Source organism: Elephas maximus, chromosome 8 (assembly GCF_024166365.1).
Source record: "Elephas maximus indicus isolate mEleMax1 chromosome 8, mEleMax1 primary haplotype, whole genome shotgun sequence".
NCBI classification, from domain to species: domain Eukaryota; kingdom Metazoa; phylum Chordata; class Mammalia; order Proboscidea; family Elephantidae; genus Elephas; species Elephas maximus.
This window is the reverse complement of record NC_064826.1, coordinates 84,717,501-84,740,131: the sequence shown is the minus strand read 5'-3', so window position 1 is coordinate 84,740,131 and position 22,631 is coordinate 84,717,501. Positions and strand designations below refer to the sequence as shown.

Sequence of the window (22,631 nt, the reverse complement as noted above, 5' to 3'; positions counted from 1 at the left end):
GACATGGGCCCAAGGCAATGAGTTGACAAATGGCTCCCTAGTGAAGCCATCTGAAGTACACTTGGAAGTGTTTCACAGCAGTACCATAGTTAAGAGGTGGGGCCAAGAAGACTTTGATGCTTGGAGTAACAAGCATCAAAAAGAACAAAGATGCTAAACAACAAACAAAAGCAAGAACAGTGCTTGTTCAGTTGAAAGAGAACTCAGCACACAAGAGGTGTCCAATACAGTTATATAGAAATACAATTAACAACAAAACTTAAAAATCAGTAGATACCACTAAAAAAAGGTTGATAGTTTCAAGATACAACTTTTTATTTAAAGCATAGGCCAACATTACAAAGTTGGAAAAGTAAAAAATTAAGGATTTATCCTACTATTTTGAATGAAAAAAAGGCCCCTACATATTTGTTCAAAATGTTCAATGACATCTTTAATTTTTCAAACAGCCTAAAAAAGCTAAATTATGATAAACTAAAAATATTTACTGTACTTGCATGTTTTGATTCATATAAAAGTAACCTCATTTGTTAGGAGAGATAAAAAGTATATACAAAGTAGTAAATCAAAAGTAATATATTTTCACTTCTTTAAATAAATTAGGGAAATAAGAGTTTTACACAGTAAAAGAATTACTTGAGAGAAAATAAATGATATTATTACATTTAAATAAACACGAAAAAGATCTATATGGATAAAAAAAAAATACTGGTTTTAATTTCCTCAATAGTCTTCATGAAGGTTTTGTAGTTGATGACAATGGTGCTTTTCCTTTCTGCTTAGCAGCCTTTTCCATTTTTATCTGTAAATGTTAAATATTTATTATTGATATAATAATAATTTATAAAACATTTTCTAAAGGAAAAAATGGCTACATATACCTCATTTGAATTCATGTCTTATTTTATCACAGCTATTTTGCACAGTTACACAGCAGTTATTAGCCACTAAATATTAAAGCCAAAACTGACAGTTGAGACACATTTTAAATATGATTTTATTTCAACTTTATGGGAGGGCCTTAGTAACATATGAATGAATACTGCTTTAGAGAAAATGAAATTAATTTCAATTGCCAGTTTAAAAAAAAGAAAGCATAAACACCTAACCTTATATCCAGCCTATGCACATTTCCTACAGGGTTACAGAATATTCATAATCCTGCCAGATTGTCTCTGGAACACAGACTACTGTAAGGAAACTGCTAAACCAGTGGCCACCAAGTAAACTCCAACTCATGGCGACCCCACGAGTGTCAGAGTAGAACTGTGCTCCACGCGGTTTTCAGTAGCTGATTTTTCCGAAGTAGATTTGCCAGGCTAAGGCACCTCTGGGCGGACTATACTTAACCCTCCCACCTTTCTGTCAGCAGCAAACGCATTAACCATTTGCCCTGCCCTGGGGCTCCAAGGAAACTGCCAGTTTCCTATAACTCTGGCATCTACATTCCTACAGTTATCTTCCTGAAGGTCTTCGCCTTCTCTGATGTTGCTGAGGCAAAGCAGCGGCACTCATACCCTAAGCACAGCCTTTTAACGTTTTAGACACATAGAGACCCTTTCTGTGGGAAAAAGATCCCAGAGAACACACAGCCCACCTGCCTCTTACTCACATTGACACACACACATTCCCAGAGGCAGTAAGTACCACTGCCTTACCCCTACAAGAGGAGAAGAGAGGGAAATAGGGAGCTTGGCAGTGGAAGCAGGGCCCCCTTCCTTCTGAAGTGACAGGAAATAGCACTGAGAAACCAGGAGGGACTGGCAAAAACAGTCTACCTAATCTCATCAAATTGTAAATAATAAATTTTCACTAACAAAATCAGATTAATCTCACCTGTGTCTCTTCCCTATTTTTTCCCTGAGTTGCCTGGTAACCTCGTTCAGTTAACAGGTCACCTGAAGGACCCCCAAAGAACGCAACTCTTTTAAGGCAAAGATTATAAGTTTCGGGGTCTGACAGATAGGCTTTGAATCCTACCTTGATTAACAATTCAGGGCAAGTTATTTAACCAACAGTTTTATTGTTTGTAGAAAAGTCATAGTAATAGCTACTTTTCAGTGTTGTTCTAAAAGTGTAAAAAATATAATATGTATATAAACTTAGGTAGTTCCCTTTCTCCTCTCATTTAACACCAAATGTTAGATTTGTAGTAACATCAAAAAAAAGGCAAAGATGCTAAACAACGAAGTCAAAACAGTGTTTGTTCATTTGGAATAGCACTTAGCAAATACAGCCACATCTAGATTCCTAAGGACAAAGATACCTTCTTTTTAGCTTTTCTTCTTTTTGGGGGGCAGGGGGAGGGAAAGCATTTCTTTATTTGTTCTATTTAAATTTCCTGGCACTAATAACACAGTACTTTGTACCTAGTAGAATTTTGGTAATTGTTTGCTCAATAAAACTCTCTTTTCTTAAAAGAGACCAAGGGTTATCCACAGTGGAAGAAAATAAATTGACCAAAAATATGCAAGAAGCAACTCTTCCCATTATCTAAAATTAGTTGGTAAACTAGGTTACCACAAAGGTTTGGGTTATCCAAGTTGACTCACACTAATCATAGGTTCTTTCCCACGCCAAATGATAGTAATGATTAGCAAAGGATACAAGCACAAACCAGAGAGGGAAACAGAATTACTCTCTGGAAGGGTTCTGACCCCTTCAGACCCAGCTTCGTAATTGTTCCTTTTCCCTCAATGGTACACACCCTGTTTTGGGAGTAACAGATGAGTTCTAACAATATATACGGTATGTGGAAACCCTGGTGGCATAGTGGTTAAGTGCTACGGCTGCTAACCAAAGCACCGGCAGTTTGAATCCACTAGGCGCTCCTTGGAAACTCTATGGGGCAGTTCTACTCCGTCCTGTAGAGTCACTATGAGTCGGAATCGACTCGATGGCACTGGGCTTGTTTTTTTTTCTTTATATGGTATGTGTCAGCTCAGAGGAAGTCATTTAGCTTTGAGACTTCTTAGTTTTTATACTCCCTTAATCACACAGGTTGAAGAGTTTACAAACTGCATCTCATAAATGCAAAAATTCCAAGTTTATTTATTATAAGCAATCCGGGCAGTTCAGGTATATCCTGCTAAAACATTCACAGATGAGAACTCCTCCCATTAACTTCCCTGTGGTAAACACCATTGGCATGTTTTTAAGGCAGTCAACATACCCAGGCTCCTGGAAGAGGGAGAGAGGGAGTTAAAACCTGGTCACCCATGGGCCTATGAGGAAAAACTAAAGTTCGGCTGTGAATATGTGTGTTCCAAGAACAGAGGATGATTTGATTAAAAGTCCTATCTTTAATGATGCAAAAACAAACTTTTCTTTTGCCACGCTGACCATTCTTTCTCTCTCCTTGACTTCCTACTACTACCTCTTTCCCTTCTATCTGAGCTTCTCAAAAGCACTTTTTGTGATGATGGAAATGTTTTATATCTGTACTGTCCACTAAAATGGCCACATGTGGCTATCGAGCACTTGAAAGGTGGCTAGTGTGACTGAGGAAATATATTTTTAGTTTTAATTAATGTAAATGTAAGCTTAAATAGTCACATATGGCGAGTGGCTACAACGCAGATATAGAACATTTCCCTCACTGCTAGATAGCGGTGCCTTAAATTACATCCCAGACTCTCCCCTTCCACTTCAAATTTCTTCTTTAGAGTAACCAATTAATCTTAAGGCAGAGATCCCCAGGCCACTGCCTCAAGCAACTTCGCCTTAGAGTCCTGTTTCCTTTGCTTGGCTTCCCTCCCCACCCCCACCCTCCCCCACCCTTCCTCACACACAGAGCTTTGCATTAGATTTGTTTCCTTTTCTCAGACTTGTGATGCATGAAGTGACATGTAAACTCCATAGTGCCTGTATAATATGATTAAGAACATTGCTGATCAATTGGCATAACATAGGTTATAAGGAAAATTGTTCTACATTCTACTTTGGTGAGCAGTGTCTGGGGTCTTAAAAGCCGTGAGCGGCCATCTAAGATACTCCACTGATCTCACCCCTTCGGGAGCAAGGGAAAATGAAGAAAACCACAGACAAAAGGGAAAGATTAGCCCAAAGGACTAATGGACCACAACTACCACAGCATCCACCAGACTGAGTTGAGTATAACTAGATGATGCCCAGCTACCACCACTGACTGCTCTGATGGGGATCACAATAGAGGTTCCTGGACAAAGCAAGAGAAAATGTAGAACGAAATTCTAGCTTACAAAAAAGACCGGACTTACTGGCCTGACAGAGACTGGAGAAACCCTGAGAGTGTGGTCCCTGGACACCCTTTTAGCTCAGTAATAAAAGTCACTCCTGAGGTTCACCCTTCGGCCAAGAATTCTTGTCGTTGTTCTTGTTGTTAGATGCCGTCGAGTCAGTTCCAACTCATAGCGACCCTATGTACAACAGAATGAAACACTGCCTGGTCCTGTGCCATGTCCACAATCGTTGTTATGCTTGAGCCCATTGTTGCAGCCACTGTGTCAATCCATCTCATTGAGGGTCTTCCTCTATTCCCCTGACCCTGTACTTTACCAAGCTTCATGTCATTCTCCGGGACTGATCCCTCCTGACAACATGACCAAAGTGTGTAAAACATGGTCTCGCCATCCTTGCTATTAAGGAGTATTCCGGTTTTACTTCTTCCAAGACAGATTTGTTCATTCTTTTAGCAGTCCATGGTATATTCAATATTCTTCACCAACACCACAAGTCAAAGGCGTCAATTCTTCAGTTCTCCTTATTCATTGCCCAGCTTTCCCATGCATATCATGTGATTGAAAATATGACTTGGGTCAGGCGCACCTTAGTCTTCAAGCTGACACCTTTGCTTTTCAACACTTTAAAGAGGTCCTTCACAACAGATTTGCCCAATGCAATACGTCATTTGATTTCTTGACTGCTGCTTCCAAGGGTGTTGATTGTGAATCCAAGTAAAACGATATCCTTGACAACTTCAATCTTTTCTCCATTTACCATGATATTGCCTACTGGTCCAGTTGTGAGGATTTTTGCTTTCTTTATGTTCAGGTGTAATCCACAGTGAAGGCTGTGGTCTTTGATCTTCATCAGTAAGTGCTTCAAGTCCTCTTCACTTTCAGCAAGCAGGATTGTATCATCTGTGTAAAGCAGGTTGTTAACGAGTCTTCCTCTAATCCTGATGCCCCATTCTTCTTCATATAGTCCAGCTTCTCAGATTATTTGCTCAGCATACAGATTGAATAGGTATGGTGAAAGGATACAACCCTGACGCACACCTTTCCTGACTTTAAACCACGCAGTATCCCCTTGTTCTGTCTGAACAACTGCCTCTAGATCTATGTACAGGTTACTCATGAGCACAATGAAGTGTTCTGGAATTCCCATTCTTCGCAATGTTATCCATAATTGTTATGATCCACACAGTCAAATGCCTTTCCACAGCCAATAAAAATAAAAAGATCCATCTGACATCACCAATGATATCCCTGGTTCCGTGTCTTCTTCTAAATGCGGCCTGAATTTCTGGCAATTCCCTGTCAATACACTGCTGCAGCAGCTTTTGAATGATCTTCAGCAAAATTTTGCTTGAGTGTGATATTAATGATACTGTTCTACATTCAGTTGGATCACCTTTCTTGGGAACAGGCATAAATACGGATCTCTTCAATTGGTTGGCCACATAGCTATCTTCCAAACTTCTTGGCATAGACAAGTAAGCACTTCCAGAGCTGCATCAGTTTGTTGAAACATCTCAACGGGTATTCCGTCAATTCCTGGAGCCTTCTGTTTTGCCAAAGCCTTCAGTGCAGCTTGGACTTCTTTCAGTATCATCAGTTCCTGATCATATGTTACCTCCTGAAGTGGTTGACATCAGCCAATTCTTTTTGGTATAATGACTCTGTGTATTCTTTCCATCTTCTTTTGATGCTCCCTGCATCATTTAATATTTTCCCCATAGAATCCTTCACTATTGCAACTCAAGGCTTGAATTTTTTCTTCAATTCTTTCAGCTTGAGAAATGCCGAGCAGGCAGGTTCTTCGGTTTTGGTTTTCTATCTCCAGCTCCTTGCACATGTCATCACGATACTTTACTTTGTCTTCTTGAGCCGCCCTTTGAAATCTTCTGTTCAGTTCTTTTACTTCATCATTTCTCCTTTTGGTTTAGCTTCTCAATTTTCAAGAGCAAGTTTCAGAGTCTCTTCTGACATCCATTTTGGTCTCTTCTTTCTTTCCTGTCTTTTCAATGCTTTCTTTTTTTGCTTTCTTTATGTATGATATCCTTGATGTCATTCCACAACTCATCTGGTCTTCGGTCATTAGTGTTCAATGCGTCAAGTCTATTCTTGAGGTGGCCTCTAAATTCAAGCTGGGATATACTCAAGTTTGTACTTTGGCTTTCTTATTCTGATTTTCTTCAGTTTCAACATGAACTTGCATATGAGCAATTGATGGTCTGTTCCACAGTCGGCCCCTGGCCTTGTTCTGACTGATGATATTGAGCTTTTCCGTCGTCTCTTTCCACAAATGCAGTCAATTTGATTCCTGTGTACTCCATCTGGCGAGGTCCACGTGTATAGTTACCGTTTATGTTGGTGAAAAAAAGGTATTTGCAATAAAGAAGTCGTCAGTCCTGTAAAACTCCATCATGTGATCTCCAGCATCATTTCTATCACCAAGATCATAATTTCCAACTATGTTTCCAACTTTCACATTCCAATCACCAGCAATTATCAATGCATTTTGACTGCATGTTCGATCAATTTCAGACTGCAGAAGCTGGTAAAAATCTTCAATTTCATCATCTTTGGCCTTAGTGGTTGGTGTATACATTTGGATAAAAGTTGTATTAACTGCTTTTCCTTGTACGTTTATGGATATTATTTTATCACTGACAGTGTCATACTTTAGCATAGATTTTGAAATGTCCTTTTTAAGAACGAATGCAACATCACCCTCTTCAAGTTATCATTCCCTGCATGGTAAACCATATGATTGTCTAATTCAAAATGGCCAATACCAATCCATTTCAGCTCACTAATGCATAGGATCCTGATGTTTATGCATTCTATCTCATTTTTGACGATTTCCAATTTGTCTAGATTCATACTTTGTACATTCCACGTTTCAATTATTAACAGACGTTTGCAGCTGTTCCTTCCCATTTTGAGTCGTACCACATCAGCAAAGGAAGGTCCTGAAAGCTTGACTCTATCCACATCATTAAGGTCCACTTTACTTTGAGGAGGCAGCTCTTCCCCAATCATCTTTTGAGTGCCTTCCAACCTGGGGGGCTCATCTTTCAGCACTATATCAGACAATGTTCCACTGCTATTCATAAGGTTTTCACTGGCTAATGCTGTTCAGAAGTAGACTGCTGGGTCCTTCTTCCTAGTCTGTCTTAGTCTGGAAGCTCAGCTGAAACCTGTCCTCCATGGGTGACCCTGCTGGTATTTGAATACCAATGGCATAGCTTCCAGCATCACCACAACACGCAAGCCCCCGTAGTACGACAAACTGACAGGCACATGGGTGTCAAGGATTAGACAGGCCCATAAAACAAAACAAGACTAAAGGGGAACACCAGCCCAGGAACAAGGACTAGAAGGCAGGAGGGGATAGGAATGCTGGTAATCAGGAACCCAAGGTCAAGAAGGGAGAGTGTTGACATGTTGTGGGGTTGTTTACCAATATCATAAAACAACATGTATACTGTTTAATGAGAAGCTAGTTTGTTCTGTAAACCTTCATCTAAAGTACAAAACAAAATTTACAAAAAGAATGTTGCTGATGCAACTTGTATGAACTTCCTATTTGTAAACCCTTTAAAAGTTACCTTTGTCCTCGCCCTCACGGAGCAGTTTTGGCAGGAGCAGCTCCAACTGACTCTTTTTCTTGTGCAACAAAATTAAGGTGCTTTTCTGCCTTCCCACCTCAGTCTCTCATTGGTTGGCCAATGCAAGTCATGCTGAGCAGAACCTGGGGTTTCCACCTGGTAACAATCTCTCTGCCTCCTACTCACTTCCTCTGCTTTTGGATGGATAATTTATTTAACATTCTTTTTCCATACCTTCAGTTACTCAAGAAGTTCTTGTCTGAGTCACAGAGGATATAACAAAAAGTAACAATATCTTTACTTCCATGGAATTTATTACCTAGTTGGAGAGATGATAAATACCCGCAAAGGAACTATAAAATAATCCTAAGAAAAGCACTTTGGAGACAGTAGCAAATGGCTGGAGTACCATCTCCCATACCTCACCAAGTCAACATTCTTTCACCTGGTAGAAAAATAAAAACAAAATAGAACTCCAAATATGAACACTGGCATGAAATATTCCCAAACTAAAAGGAAAAGAGCCTGTCTCAGTCATCTAGTGCTGCCATAACAGAAATACCACAAGTGGATGACTTTAACAAAGAGAAATTTATTCTCTCACAGTCTAGTAGGTTGCAAGTACAAATCCAGGGTGTCAGCTCCAGGAGAAGGTTTTCTCTCTCTGTCACCTCTGGAGGAAGGTCCTTGTCCTCAATCTTCCCCTGGTCGGGGAGCTTCTCAGGCGCAGGGAGCCCGTGTCCAAAGGACGCGCTCTGCTCCTGGTGCTGCTTTCTTGGTGGTATGAGGTCCCCAGCTCTCTGCTTGCTTCCCTTTCATCTCTTGAGAGATAAAAGGTGGTGGAGACCACACCCCAGGGAAACTCCCTTTACCTTGGATCAGGGAGGTGACTTGAGTAAACGTAGTGTTACAATCCCACCCTAATCCTCTCAACATAAAATTACAATCACAAAATGGAGGACAACCACACAATACTGGAAATCATGGCCTAACCAAGTTGAAACATATTTTTGGGGGGACACAATTCGATCCAGGACAGAGCCCTACTCAGGCCTGGACTCTCCACCATATAAAGTATAAGTACGTGACATGTATGAAGTGAATATTAATTATATCTGTGTTAATTTTTTAAATTTTCCCTAAATATTTTTTGACAAACTTATGTACAAGGCACTGTACTTGGTATTGTGGAAAAACAAAGATGAACAGTCTGCTGGAGAACTGATAAAAAATACCATTCCTGAAAGCTGTGAACATACCAATACTGTAGTTGTTAAACCCTGGAAATTGTTAAATACATTTATGTTTACTGTTCTGTTTCTTAAAGGGTATTGGATTATTTTAACTTGAGTCTGAATATGCTAAAAAGCCTCTACGAAGAATAAATACTACTATTAAAAATGCAAGATACATGTAACTTACAAATCTGATGATGACTGATAATCACTCACAATTTTATTTGTATATTTAGTCAATCTTTATGACTTCCATAAATTAACCAGTGTCAGTATCATATATCAAATTCTTCATCAGGCCTGTTTGTATTGTCCTAAATAAATCTTAAGGCCTAGCACCAGTTATAAGTAAAGACTTAATAAATTATTTTAACTGATGATCCAGTATCAATACATAATCATTCCACAGTGTTTTGTTGCAAGTAAATGCTTAACACAAGCAGATTTCCTCAAAGACCTACCCTTTCTTGGTATCGTCTTTCAAAGAAAGCCATATCGTCCTCTTCAGGTCTCTTTAAGTAAGAAACTTGACTACTTGTGCCTTCTAATAATGGGGGGAAAAAATACACATATATAAAATACATATATAATTATAAATTCTAATTTAAAAAAACAAAAAGAAAAGTTTCCTACCAGGTGCTAATGCTTTATTTTTCAAACCAGAAATGGTCTCAATGGATTAGTCTTACTGTGAAATCCTTTTTCAGAAAGAATGGTAATTTTCCTTGGCAAACATTCTCCAAATTTTAAATAACACCACATATATAGCTCTTTCATATAAGAGCACACTTAATTTTGTTCACTACTTTTTAAATTTTATAACTAAACTGGAAATCCATGTTACTCTGAATCAGATAATTCCCCGAAGTAATTATTGAGGCTTTGCATAGATTTAAAGTAATACCACCTGCTTTGAATTTTTTAAAACTAAAATAATGTTAGCCATTTTCCATGGTATCAGATTTGTAAAAACAATCAAACACTAGTTTAGGTGTTAGAAAGAGTTTTAAATTGCTTCAGGAGAGAAAATCTGGTTTTCTTTGTAGGTACCCTAGCAGCTCACTTCCACACCTTTGCAGGTGAACATCTTGGCTGGGTTCCTTTATTTCCAAAACAGAATATCAACCTTATCACCTGTTCTTCTGGTTTCTGAAGTATACGAATTCACCCGCAACCAGCAACACAAAATCACATAACTCTAGACAAACACCACAGAGTACAACCACATTCTGTCAACTATTTAACTCTAACAAAAGCTTGTTAAGAAAAATAAAACAAAAAAGACTGCTTAGAACACGTGCTATCTACTCACCGGGAACTCTGGGTCTATAAGTGGATCATGTTGAGATGGGACTCACTTTACTGAGTTGCATTTTAACAGTTTGGCTTTGGCTTCAATGAAAGTAGGCTATCAGAAATGAGCAACCATATACTACATTTCCTGAAAACAAGTTTTCATGGATATTGAGGGTCACTATACAGACTCCTTTAAAATCCAGCACTGATACAACTTTCATGAGCATGGGGGAACTCAAGCTTCCTCTGTTCTAATAAGGAAAGTTATTTAAATGGTTGCACCTTCCTTTGCGCCTTGGCTGCCACTATGCTCAGTCACAACTGAAGCTTAAAGGGTGTATGTAAATTTTTGTATGAGAGACTGACATGATTTATAAACTTTCACTTAAAGCGCAATAAAAATTAATTAAAAAATTAAAAAAATGAAGCTTAGAGCAGCAATTAATCAACTTAGAAAGCTGGCACAATTGTGTCCTTTTTCTTGGTTTTGACTTCCTACTTTTATCTATATTTTATCATTATTTCCCTGTATGTTGTTTTTGTAAGTGGCCTTATGATCTCTTGTAGAAAAAGTCAGATCAACATATAACCCATTCTACAGTGTTTTGTTGCAAGTAAATGCTTAACACAAGCAGGTTTCCTCAAAGACTTACCTTTTCTTGGTATTGTCTTTCAAAGAAAGCCATATCATTTTCAAATAAATCAAAGAAAACTTGTCTTTTAAAAATAATTATAAATATAAAAAACCTAATGAATCCCTTCAATGTTTCTATTCTTTTTGTTTTCAGAAAAGAAAATAGAATATTACTGCTGAAAAATGAAGTATATGTGCTCTTAATTTATACATCAAGTCTTGCGAACCTATGATTACCATTGGATTACGTCCACTTTGAGAGCTCGGAAAAGAGGAAGGCAATTAGTCCACTAGAGGGCTCTCTTGTTCTATCATCACAGGGCAACAAGCTGTGGTTTTAAAAACTTCAAATTATAATATTATCAGACTCCTCATAATTCTCAGATTTAGCTATTTTCCCTAATACAAAATGAAGTCATTTACTTTTTCTCAGTGCCTGGCCACTATAAAGAAAGTAAAATGATTAAGATTCACTTGAAATCAAATTGAGGGGATACTGGAAGAAAAGAAAGAAGCTTAGAAAATGAATCGAAGTCCTACATTCTTATTTATTATGCCCAAAAATATTTCCTCAATTTCATTACCATCTGTTGGTTTTGCTTGTGATGAACTAGATGATGCCTGAAATGCTTTTAGAAATGGGTGGTCCGTGGCTGTAATCGGAGAGTCTAAAAATTCAACTGAAGGTACACCTGAGAAGAACAAAAGACATGAAAAATGGCAATTCTCTATTTAAAAGGATATATACAAGTTATTATTTCTCATGCGAAATACATTAGAACCTCAACAGAGTTACCAGAAAAATTCACTCTGTTAAGAAGAAAATTTTATTTAGAATTTTATGTCACATAAAGGCAAATGGGTAAAAGTATTTTTGTATTTCTTAGTACACTTCTCAGACTTCTTCCACAGAAATAAGAATATTATGTACTAATATAACTGCATGTCAGCAAAGAGGTGCAAAAACCTTAATAACACTACTAAAAACAAGATGTTGGAGATAAGGGACCTCTAGTTGAAAGGGGTGAATGAATGAGTTTGGTTTTGGGGGGGTGGGGGGTTAGTTGAAGGGGGTTAAATAAGTGTATTTTTACTCTACATCCTCACTAGGAAACCATCTAAACACAACCTGAAGTCTGAAAAATAAAGAAGAAAATCCCCTCTTCAATGAAATGAAGAAACATCCACAACCTCAAACCACAAAGATCAACTGCTAAATACATTGTCTTATGGGCCAAAAGGAAGGAAGCTGCAGAAAACACTTATAACTGCTCTATCTTCTTCACAAGCCACCACCCACCACACATCCCCATCCCCATCCCCACCCCCATACCAGGGGTACAGGGAAGGAAATAAACTTTTAGTCCTAGTCAGTTTAAAACTTTGTTCTAGCTTACAGTGTAAACAGTATAGGACAACTGCTTAGTCTTCCCTACTCCTGCTCAGCTCCTATCACACGTGGCTTGTGGAAATATGGAAGAAGTGGGTTCGTGTCCACTCTGGTCTTTGCACTGCCCTCTGCATATGCTACTGATCTCAAATGCTCAAGACTGGTGTAACTTGTAATTTGGTCTCTCTCAGCTTGATTGGGCCTGGTAGCCTCAAACCTGTTCTAGGAGTACCCAAAACCAAAACCCACTGCTGTAGAGTTGATTCCAACTCATAGTCGGACACTATAGGACAGAGTAGAACTGCCCCCATAGTTTCCAAGGAGCGCCTGGCAGATTTGAACTGCCGACCTCTTGGTTAGCAGCCATAGTACTTAACCACTATGCCTCCAGGGTTTCCTCCACTTCCTCTATCTAATCCCCCAGCCCAGGAGACCCACCTCTAGCTCTACTCTGCCTTACAACTCAGCTGCCTTCCAAGTGCCCCTTTAAAAAAAAAAAAAAGGTTGCCATCAAGTTGATTCCAACTCAAAGCAACCCTGTAGGACAGAGCAGAATTGCCCCATAGAGTGTCCAAGGAATGGCTGGTGGATTTGAACTGCCAGCCTTTTGGTTAGCAGCTGAGCTCTGCACCACTAAGCCAACAGGGCTTCAAAGTGCTCCTTGGGAGTTAGGAATTACAGATTCCTTCCGTTATAAAGAAACTAAATCCCAGCAACACTTCATCTCTTTTCAGGGCTCTACCTGACTAATGGGACAGAAGTCCCTCTGCCCTGGGCTCTCCTACACCTGAAATCAGGACACATACAGCTTATGACCCCTCTCTTCACTCTCAACTTTCTTCACCGCCCCTCAGGGGACAGAAGAGAGAGGGTTTTCTTACCTTATACTTTACTCTGCCTTCTGCCACACAAAAGCAAGCCTAATGGCCTAATTGTCATCAGCAGAAGTATCTTCTTTTTTCCATTGGTCTTCAGACTGGGGTGCCAAGACCCCTGTGGGTATACAATGACTTTCCAAAGGGCTTGAGTTAATCAATAAACTCCCGGATCAATTTCCAAGTGTACCAAGCTTTACTCAACTCCCTTTTTTTAACAGTTCTTTCCCTGCTTTGCTAAACACAAACTTTCCATTCTTCTTGTCTTATTAGTTATATAGTTCCAGGGTCTTCAGGAAAAGTTCAGTGACAGCAAAGCAAAGTGAGCATGGAAAAAATACCAAACTCTAAAAACAGCTTTTTCCCCCCAAATATTTTAAGACATTCTTTTGGGCTATTTTAAATTCTCATGCTAGCTGGAACAAAAAGTACCTTCAAACAGTCAGCAGCAAAGAAGAATAAAGATGTTTTCTGGGACCACCAAATTTTTCAAAATCAACTAGATAAACACATTATAGAATTTCTTTCAAATTTTGTATGTGCTATTCAACAATGTAGTTCAAACTTTTTTTATTTCATGAACTACATATTCTAATTACAATCAATCTTTTTAAAAAATATTTTCTAATTAATATTAACAAAAAATTAAAGTATATCCTCAGACAAATAACTAAGAACAAGGCCAAGAGGCCAAAGGCGGAACAGACCATCAATTGCTCATATGCAAGTTCAAGTTGAAGCTGAAGAAAATCAAAATAAGCCCACAAGAGCCAAAGTACAACCTTGAATATATTCCGCTTGAATTTAGAAATCATCTCAAGAATAGATTTGATGCATTGAGTAAAAATGACCAAAGGCTAGATGAGTTGTGGAATGACATCAAGGACATCATACATGAAGAAAGCAAAAAGACATGAAAGAAAGAAAAGAATAAAATGAATGTTAGAAGAGACTCTGACGCTTGCTCTGGAATGTAGAGTAGCTAAAGCGAATGGAAGAAATAATGAAGTAAAAGAGCTGAACAGAAGATTTCAAAGGGTAGCTTGAGAAGACAAAATAAAGTATTATAATGAAATGTGCAAAGACCTGGAGTTACAAAATCAAAATGGTAGAATATGCTTGGAATTTCTCAAGCTGAAAGAACTGAAGAAAAAATTCAAACCTCGAGTTGCAACAGTGAAGGATTCTGTGGGGAAAATACTGAATGACACAGGATGCATCAAAAGAAGATGGAAGGAATACAAAGAGTCACCGTACCAAAAAGAATTGGTCAATGTTCAGGGGTTTCAGGTGGTAGCATATGATTAAGAACCGATGGTACTGAAGGAAGAAGTCCAAGCTGCACTGAAGACACTGGTGAAAAACAAGGCTCCAGAAAACGAGGAAATACCAATTGAGGTATTTCAACAGATGGATGCAATGCTGCAAGTGCTCACTCTTGTATGCCAAGAAATTTGGAAGACAGTTACCTGGCCAACCAACTGGACGAGATCTATATTTGTGCCCATTCCCAAGAAAGGTGATCCAACAGAATGCATAAATTATCGAATAATATCATTAACATCACACGTGAGTAAATTTTTGTACAAGATAATTCAAAACCAGTTGCAGCAATACATCAAAAGTGAACTGCCAGAAATTCAAGCTGGATTCAGAAGAGGATGTGGAATGAAGGATATCACTGCTGATATCAGATGGATTTTGCCTGAAAGCAGAGAATACCAGAAAGATGTTTACCTGTGTTTTATTGACTATGCAAAGGCATTAAACTTTGTGGATCTTAACAAATTATGGATAACATTGCAAAGAATGTGAATTCCAGAACACTTAATTGTCCTCATGAGGAACCTGTACAAGAGGCAGCAGTTCGAAGAGAACAAAGGGAGAGCACACAATCTAACATCAAGAAAGGTATGCATCAGAGTTGTATCTTTTCACCATACTTATTCAATCGGTATGCTGAGCAAATAATCTGAGAAGTGGGACTATATGAAAAAGAATGCAGCATCAGGATTGGAGGAAGACTCATTAACCACCTGCAATATGCAGATGACACAACCTTTCTTACTGAAAGCTAAGAAGACTTGAAGCACTTACTGATGAAGATCAAAGACTACAGCCTTCCCTATGGATTACTCCTCAACATAAAGAAAACAAAAATCCTCACAACTAGACCAATAAGCCACATCATGATAAACAGAGAAAATACTGAAGTTGTCAAGGATTTCATTTTATTTGGATCCACGATCAATGCCCATGGAACCAGCAGTCAAGAAATCCAACAGCAAATCTGCTGCAAAAGACCTCCTTAAAGTGGTAAAAAGCAAAGATGTCACTTTGAGGACTAAGGTGCACCTGACACAAGCCATGGTATTTTCAATAGCCTCATATGCACGCGAAAGCTGAACAATGAATAAGGAAGACTGACGAAGAATTGATGTCTTTGAATTACGCTATTGATGAAGAATACTGAATATACCATGGATTTCCAGAAGAATGAACAAATCTGTCTTGGAAGAAGTACAGCCAGAATGCCCCTTAGAAGCAAGGATGGCAAGACTTCATCTCATGTTATTTTGGACTTGTTATCAGGAGGGGCCAGTCCCTGGGGAAGACCATCACTCTTGGTAAAGTAGAGGATCAGCAAAAAAACAGAACCTCAATGAGATGGATTGACACAGTGGCTGCAACAATGGACTCAAGCATAATAACAACTGTGAGGATGGCATAGGACCGGCCAGTGTTTCGTTCTGTTGTGCGTAGAGTCACTATGAGTCAGAACTGACTCAACGGCACCTAAATAGCAACAAGACAAATAAATGAAGAGAGTTAATATTATAAAATATCAATTCTTCCTAGATTAATACATACATTTGATGTGATATCAATTAAAATAACAGAGCGTTTTGTAAATTCACAAAATGATGTCAAAGTTCTGGAAAGAATTAAAAGATAATAGTAGGCAAGAAGGAATAAAATAAATTCATTAATATTAATGAATTAATTTATTATAAAGCTTTAGTAATTAAAATAATGTGGTAGTTGCACAGAAATAGCAACAAGACAGATGAAGGAGCCCAAAAACCTCTGGGTTGAACCCAACCCTACCATATACTAGCTGAATAACAAAGTTGCTTTACTTCTCTCTGCTAAATTTCTTCATCTGTAAAATGAGAACAATTTAATCTTCACAGAGTTGTGAAGATTAAATAAGAATATATACATAAAGTGGTTGGGACAACACCTGGTAGTACGAGGCTGTGTCCTAACATCATCGTTAGTTTTTGCCACTGTTAACTGGGTTTTCTACAACCATTAAGTGAGCCTAACACAATCAAGCAGCCATGAGAATCACAAAAGGATTTGTTTATGGAGTTTAGCAAGCTAGTTGTAAAATTACCTAGAACAGAAATGCACAAAAACATCAAGACAATCTTCAAAGCAACACAAAGAAGAATTTACCATACCAAATATCATAACCAACTACGAAGCTAATTAAAACCATGTAATATCGGCACAGGATAGACAAATAGGCCAATGGCACAGAATACAGAGTAAGAATATGATAAAAGTGAAGTTTCAAATCATTTGGAAAAGAATGCTGGCTGAACAATTGGCCACTGATTTGGACAAAAACTGCAGTTAGGTGTATCTACTTCACACTATCACAAAAAAATAAACTTCAGATAGATGAAAAATCTAAGCATAAAATCAGCAAATTTTAAGAATTAGAATAAAATGAAGAATATAGTTATAAAATTGAAATAGGGAAGATCTGACTCCAAAATTTTAAAAACGACTATATACTTATACACAGAAAAGTGACAAATTAGGAGAATATATCTGTAAAATAAGTAACAAATAATTAGCATACAGAGTATGTGAAAGACTTTTTATAAATCAATAAAAAAAGATAAAATTAGGAAAATGAGCAAACGATATGAACAGGCAATTCACAGAAAATGAAACAGCCAATAAACATGGAAAAAAAAAAAAAAACTCACCTCACCAATAACCAGGAAAATCAAATTGAAATAATAAGGTAACATTTTCCACACATGAGGCTGGCAAAAAAATTAAGTTTAATAATATCAAGGATTAGCATAAATATGAGAAAACAGGCAAGCTAAACTGGTGCTAGAGGAAATATAAACAAACAGCATTTCTGGAGGGTAATTTGGCAGAATGTATTAAAATTTTAAATGTGCACACACTTCAATCCAACAAATCCATCTTAAAGTCAAATTCATACAAATATATGAGGAGACAAATTGAAGGATTTTCTTGGCAGGAATGTTTGTAACAGCAAAAAAAAAAAAAAAACTGAAACGACCTAAATGCTATGGACAAGACAATGACTAGAAAAACTGATGAATCTATGTGTAGAATGCCATGCAACAGTTTAAAAATACGTAGGTAGGCTTTTGTGTCCTACCGTAAGCAACCCAAACCAAACCCATTGCTGTCAAGGCAATTCCGACTCTTAGCGACCCTACAGAACAGAGTAGAACTGCCCCACAGGGTTTCCAAGGAACAACTGGTGGATTCAAACTGCCGACCTTTTGGTTAGCAGCCAAGCTCTTAACCACTGCACCCCAGGGCTCCGTCCTAACATAACAGGTCTTCAAAATTTTTCTTAAACAACAACAAAAAAGTAAACTGTAAGAATTTGTTAAAAAGAAAAATGCACATCAACTGCTGATAAAAATTACCCTCTAGCGAAGAATCTGGAGTAGGAAGAAGTGTTTAAGGGGGCCTTGGGCTTTATCATTTGAATCTTTTACAACAGGAAAATATTCATTTATATTTATATCATTTTTAATGAAAACAATAAAATACATGCTTGTTGTAAAAAAAAAATAAAATAAAACACAGAAGTATTTAAAGTAGACAGGGAACATATTCCTCTCCCAAATCCTACTCAACACTCAGAAGGATCCAGCTAATTTCAATAGTTTGGGATATATCCCATGGAACATTTCCCTTTATTACTTAAAACGTATGTGTATACAAACAGATGTATATTTGGATACGCATGTACAGACATACATACTTGTGTGCACATATGCGGTGCGATGGTTCATTTTTATATGACCTTTCTCACCAGGGTCTTGAGTGGCCAGTGACTGACTGAGCCTTGCAGATAAGGTAATTGCGGCCCACCAAGGGGACTGGTCAGTTTTGCCATCCAGCTAAGCTTAAAAAGAGGGCCAATTCCAGAGCAGGAGGAGGATCTCACCACCACCAAGGAAGAAGGGCCAAGAGCACAGTGCGTCCTTTTTGGACCTGGGATCCCTGTGCTGAGAAGCTTCTGGAACTAGGAGACTGACAGAGCGAGAGAGAGCTGTAACGCTGAAGACAGCGAGAAGGAATGGTAGAGAAACGGCAGCAGCAGAGACTCGCAGGAGACAGCGCAGTGAGCTTCCTGGCCCAAGGAGCAAGAAAGCTGAGTGCCTTTGCACAGGAGGCTTGCTGATGGTTTGGCGCCCCTAGGTACTTGGCGGAGGTAGGTTTGCCGACCCATGGAGCTAGAGCTGAGAGCCTTCACGCTGAGGCTTACTGGCAGAGTGAGGTGCCTCTGGGCACTCATCCGCAGAACTAAAAAGAGCTTTCTAACACTTGCCCAAGCAGAGCAGAGGTCAAGGGGCCAGAGAGTGGCATGCCTCTGAGCACAGCTGAAAAGAGGCTGTCCTGATGGAAGAACTGAATCCTGAGCGTTCCTGAACCCGAACTGTAACCTGTTAATTTCCCCAATAAACCCCATGACCGTGACTATTGTCTGTGAGTTCTGTGTGGCCACTGCAATGAATTATCAAACCCAGGAGAAAAGTAGAGAGTGCCGTAGGAGAGACGAATGTATAAGAATTGGTAAGGATGGCAGAGAGAGAAGGCATGTCTGACCTTCACCTCATAGGAATCAGCCTTGGGCTGTTGATTATAATTCTCCTTCCCCCTGGTGAAGTTAGAGGTCAGATGTCATCCCCATATTTTACAACATATTATATGCGTATGTTTGTGATTATATGCATACACACACACGCATGTAAACATATGAACATATGACTGCATGTTTCCAAAATTACATGGTTATGTCATAACAAAAATTGCATACAATAGGATAATAGGTAAATTGTGTCATATCAAATAAAAGAAATATTATTTAGCTATTACAAACAGAGGGGCTTTGGGTTGGGATCTGAGTAGAAGTATTGTTTAAGACTGATCTTTTCCCTTTTGTTACTAAAATTTTCTATAATGACAATGTACAGTATAATGTCAATAAAGACTTCAAAAAATAAAAATCAAATGAGAGGTCTTCTGAAAAAAAAATCAAGAATATAAAGTGCTAAACAAATTCAAGGCTTCACAATTGTTAGCACACAAAGACAATATAACAAGTTCACATTTCATATACTGTCACTTACCAATTCCGCTGTCATCTAATCGCAGGTAGCCTTCTGCCAGTGAGCTGAAGCCAGTTAATCCTCCCATTGCTGCATATGGAACATCCTGTCCTACTGGTTTTCCCTGAGCCAGTCTTTCTTGCTTAGTTTCCACTACTGTTTCATGGGTATATGCAGGCTGACCACAAGCACAAGTGAAGCAGCTATGAAAACCTGAACACTTGGAACCTGAATCAAGATGTAAAGTAAGTTAATCTTAAGTGATGCACTGATTAAGGGTATTGCACAGCTGATTATTGTAACTGTTGTCAATAAGTTGTACTCATGTAAAAAGTTGAATTGGCAAAGGTTGTATGATAGATATATTTACAACAGCAAAAAAAAGAGTAGCTGCTGAGGCTGTTTATGTACAACCAAACACCTCATGGGATTTGATTTCTTGGTTCGGAGGTTTAGGGTCATGGTTTCATGGGACAGTCCCTGTTAATTGGCCTATTAACTTGTTTAGTGCTTCTGCTCTACCTCCTAGTTCCTTACATAGTGCCTGGGGCCTTAAAAGCTTACAGGCAGCCACCGGAGGCACAACAAATGGTCTCTGTTCACCTGGAGCAACAGAGAAATGAGAGTCAGGAATAGGAAGACAAGGAATGTGTGACTAATTGCCTCCTTGAATAGCTACCTCCTTTGCTATGAGACCAGAACTGGATGGTGCCCGGCTACCATTACTGAACATTTTGATCCATGAGTCTACAGAAGAATCCTGAACAAAAGGGGGAATGTGTAGAACAGAATTTCAAATTCTCATGGACTCTGGACTTTCTGGAGCCATAGAAGGTGGATGAACTCTTGAAACTATTGCCCTGAGATAATCTTTAAAACTTAAACCAAAAATATCCCCTGAGGTCATCATAAAACCAAACAATAGTTGAAGCAGTAAAAAAGGCCTGCCTTGAGCATTATGCTCTTTTAAGAACTATCTCTATGGGATCAAATTGACCACAGAAACTTATAAGATAGATAGGAACCTTAAGGGGGCAGTGAGTTCATGTTAATGAGGGGAACAACTAAGAAAAGGGGGGTGAGGATGGTTGCACAACTGGAAGAATGTAATCAATGCCACTAAATTGTACACGTAGAAACTGTTGAACTGGTGTATGTTTTGCTGTGTATAGTCTCAACAATAACAAAATTAATATTTTTTGTTTATAATTTTTATTGTGCTTTAAGTGAAAGTTTACAAATCAAGTCAGTCTCTCACACAAAAACCCATATACACCTTGCTACACACGCCCAATTACTCTCCCCCTAAGGAGACAGCCTGTTCTCCCCCTGCACTCTCTCTTTTCGTGTCCATTTCACCAGCTTCTAACCCCTCCATCCTCTCATCTCCCCTCCAGGCAGGAGATGTCAACATAGTCTCAAGTGTCCACCTGATCCAAGAAGCTCACTCCTCACCAGCATCCCTCTCCAACCCATTGTCCAGTCCAGTCCATGTCTGAAGAGTTGGCTTCGGGAATGGTTCCTGTCCTGGGCCAACAGAAGGTCTGGGGGCCATGACCACTGGGGTCCTTCTAGTCTCCAGTCAGACCATTAAATCTGGTCTTATGAGAATTTGGGGTCTGCATCCCACAGCTCTTCTGCTCCCTCAGGGGTTCTCTGTTATATTCTGTCAGGGCAGTCATCGGTTGTAGCCGGGCACCATCTAGTTCTTCTGGTCTCAGGCTGATGTAGTCTCTGGTTCATGTGGTCCTTTCAGACACTTAGGCTCATAATTACCTTGTGTCCTTGGTGTTCTTCATTCTCGTTTGATCTAGGGGGCTTGAGACCAACTGAGACATCTTAGATGGCTGCTTGGTAGTATTTATGACCCCAGATGCCACTCTTCAAAGTGGGATGCAGAATGTTTTAAAAGATTTTATTATGCCAATTGACTTAGATGTCCCCTGAAACCATGGTCCCCAGACTCTGCCCCTGCTATGCTGGCCTTCGAAGCATTCAGTTTATTCAGGAAACTTCTTTGCTTTTGGTTTAGTCCAGTTGTGCTGACCTCCCCTGTACTGTGTGCTGTCTTTCCCTTCACCTGAAGTTTTTTTTTTAAGTAGTTCTTATCTACTACCTAATTAGTGAATGCCCCCTCCCATCCTCCCTCCCTCCCCCCTCTTGTAACCACAAAAGAATGTTTTCTTCTCAAACTATTTCTCAAGTTCTTATAACAGCGGTCTTATACAATATTTGTCCTTTTGCAACTAGTTTCACTCAGCATAATGCCTTCCAGGTTCCTCCACGTTATGAAATGTTTCACAGATTCCTCACTGTTCTTTATCGATGTGTAGTATTCCATTGTATGAATATACCATAATTTACTTATCCATTCATCCATTGATGGGCACCTTGGTTGCTTCCATCTTTTTGCTATTGTAAACAGTGCTGCAATAAACATGGGTGTGCATATATGTGTTCGTGTAAAGGCTCTTATTTCACTAGGATATATTCTGAGGAGTTGGATTGCTGGATTGTATGGTAGTTCTCTTTCTAGCTTTTTAAGGAAGTGCCAAATTGATTTCCAAAGTGGTTCTACCATTTGACATTCCCACCAGCAGTGTGGAAGTATTCCAATTTCTCCACAGCCTCTCCAACATTTATTATTTTGTGTTTTTTGGATTAATGCCAGCCTTGTTGGAGTGAGATGAAATCTCATTGTAGTTTTGATCTGCATTTCTCTAATGGCTAATGATTGTGAACATTTCGTCATATACCTGAATGTCTTCTTTAGTGAAGTGTCTATTCATATCCTTTGCCCATTTTTTAATCGGGTTATTTGTCTTTTTGCAGTTGAGTTTTTGCAGTATCATGTAGATTTTAAAGATCAGGTGCTGATCAGAAATGTCACAGCTAAAAACTTTTTCCCAGTCTGTAGGTAGTCTTTTTACTCTTTTGGTGAAGTCTTTGGATGAGCATAGGTGTTTGATTTTTAGGAGCTC

At 38.8% G+C, this 22,631-nt stretch overlaps 1 protein-coding gene across 2 annotated transcripts in view; it reads right to left on the bottom strand.

The window, feature by feature from the left end:
- Positions 1-544: 544 nt before the first annotated feature.
- The window catches only part of FAM221A (family with sequence similarity 221 member A), a 37,494-nt gene continuing 15,407 nt past the window's right edge, over positions 545-22,631 (bottom strand). The window contains exons 4-7 of one of the 2 annotated variants that reach the window (XM_049893830.1): positions 19,672-19,878; positions 11,566-11,673; positions 9,513-9,595; positions 545-802 (exon numbers count right to left, since the gene is read on the bottom strand). In XM_049893830.1, the coding sequence (XP_049749787.1) occupies positions 734-802; positions 9,513-9,595; positions 11,566-11,673; positions 19,672-19,878 (467 nt within the window). In that variant the 3' untranslated portion in view covers positions 545-733. Of the gene's footprint in view, positions 803-3,787; positions 8,638-9,512; positions 9,596-11,565; positions 11,674-19,671; positions 19,879-22,631 lie in introns of those variants that run through there. The other variant, XM_049893831.1, reaches the window with a different exon arrangement.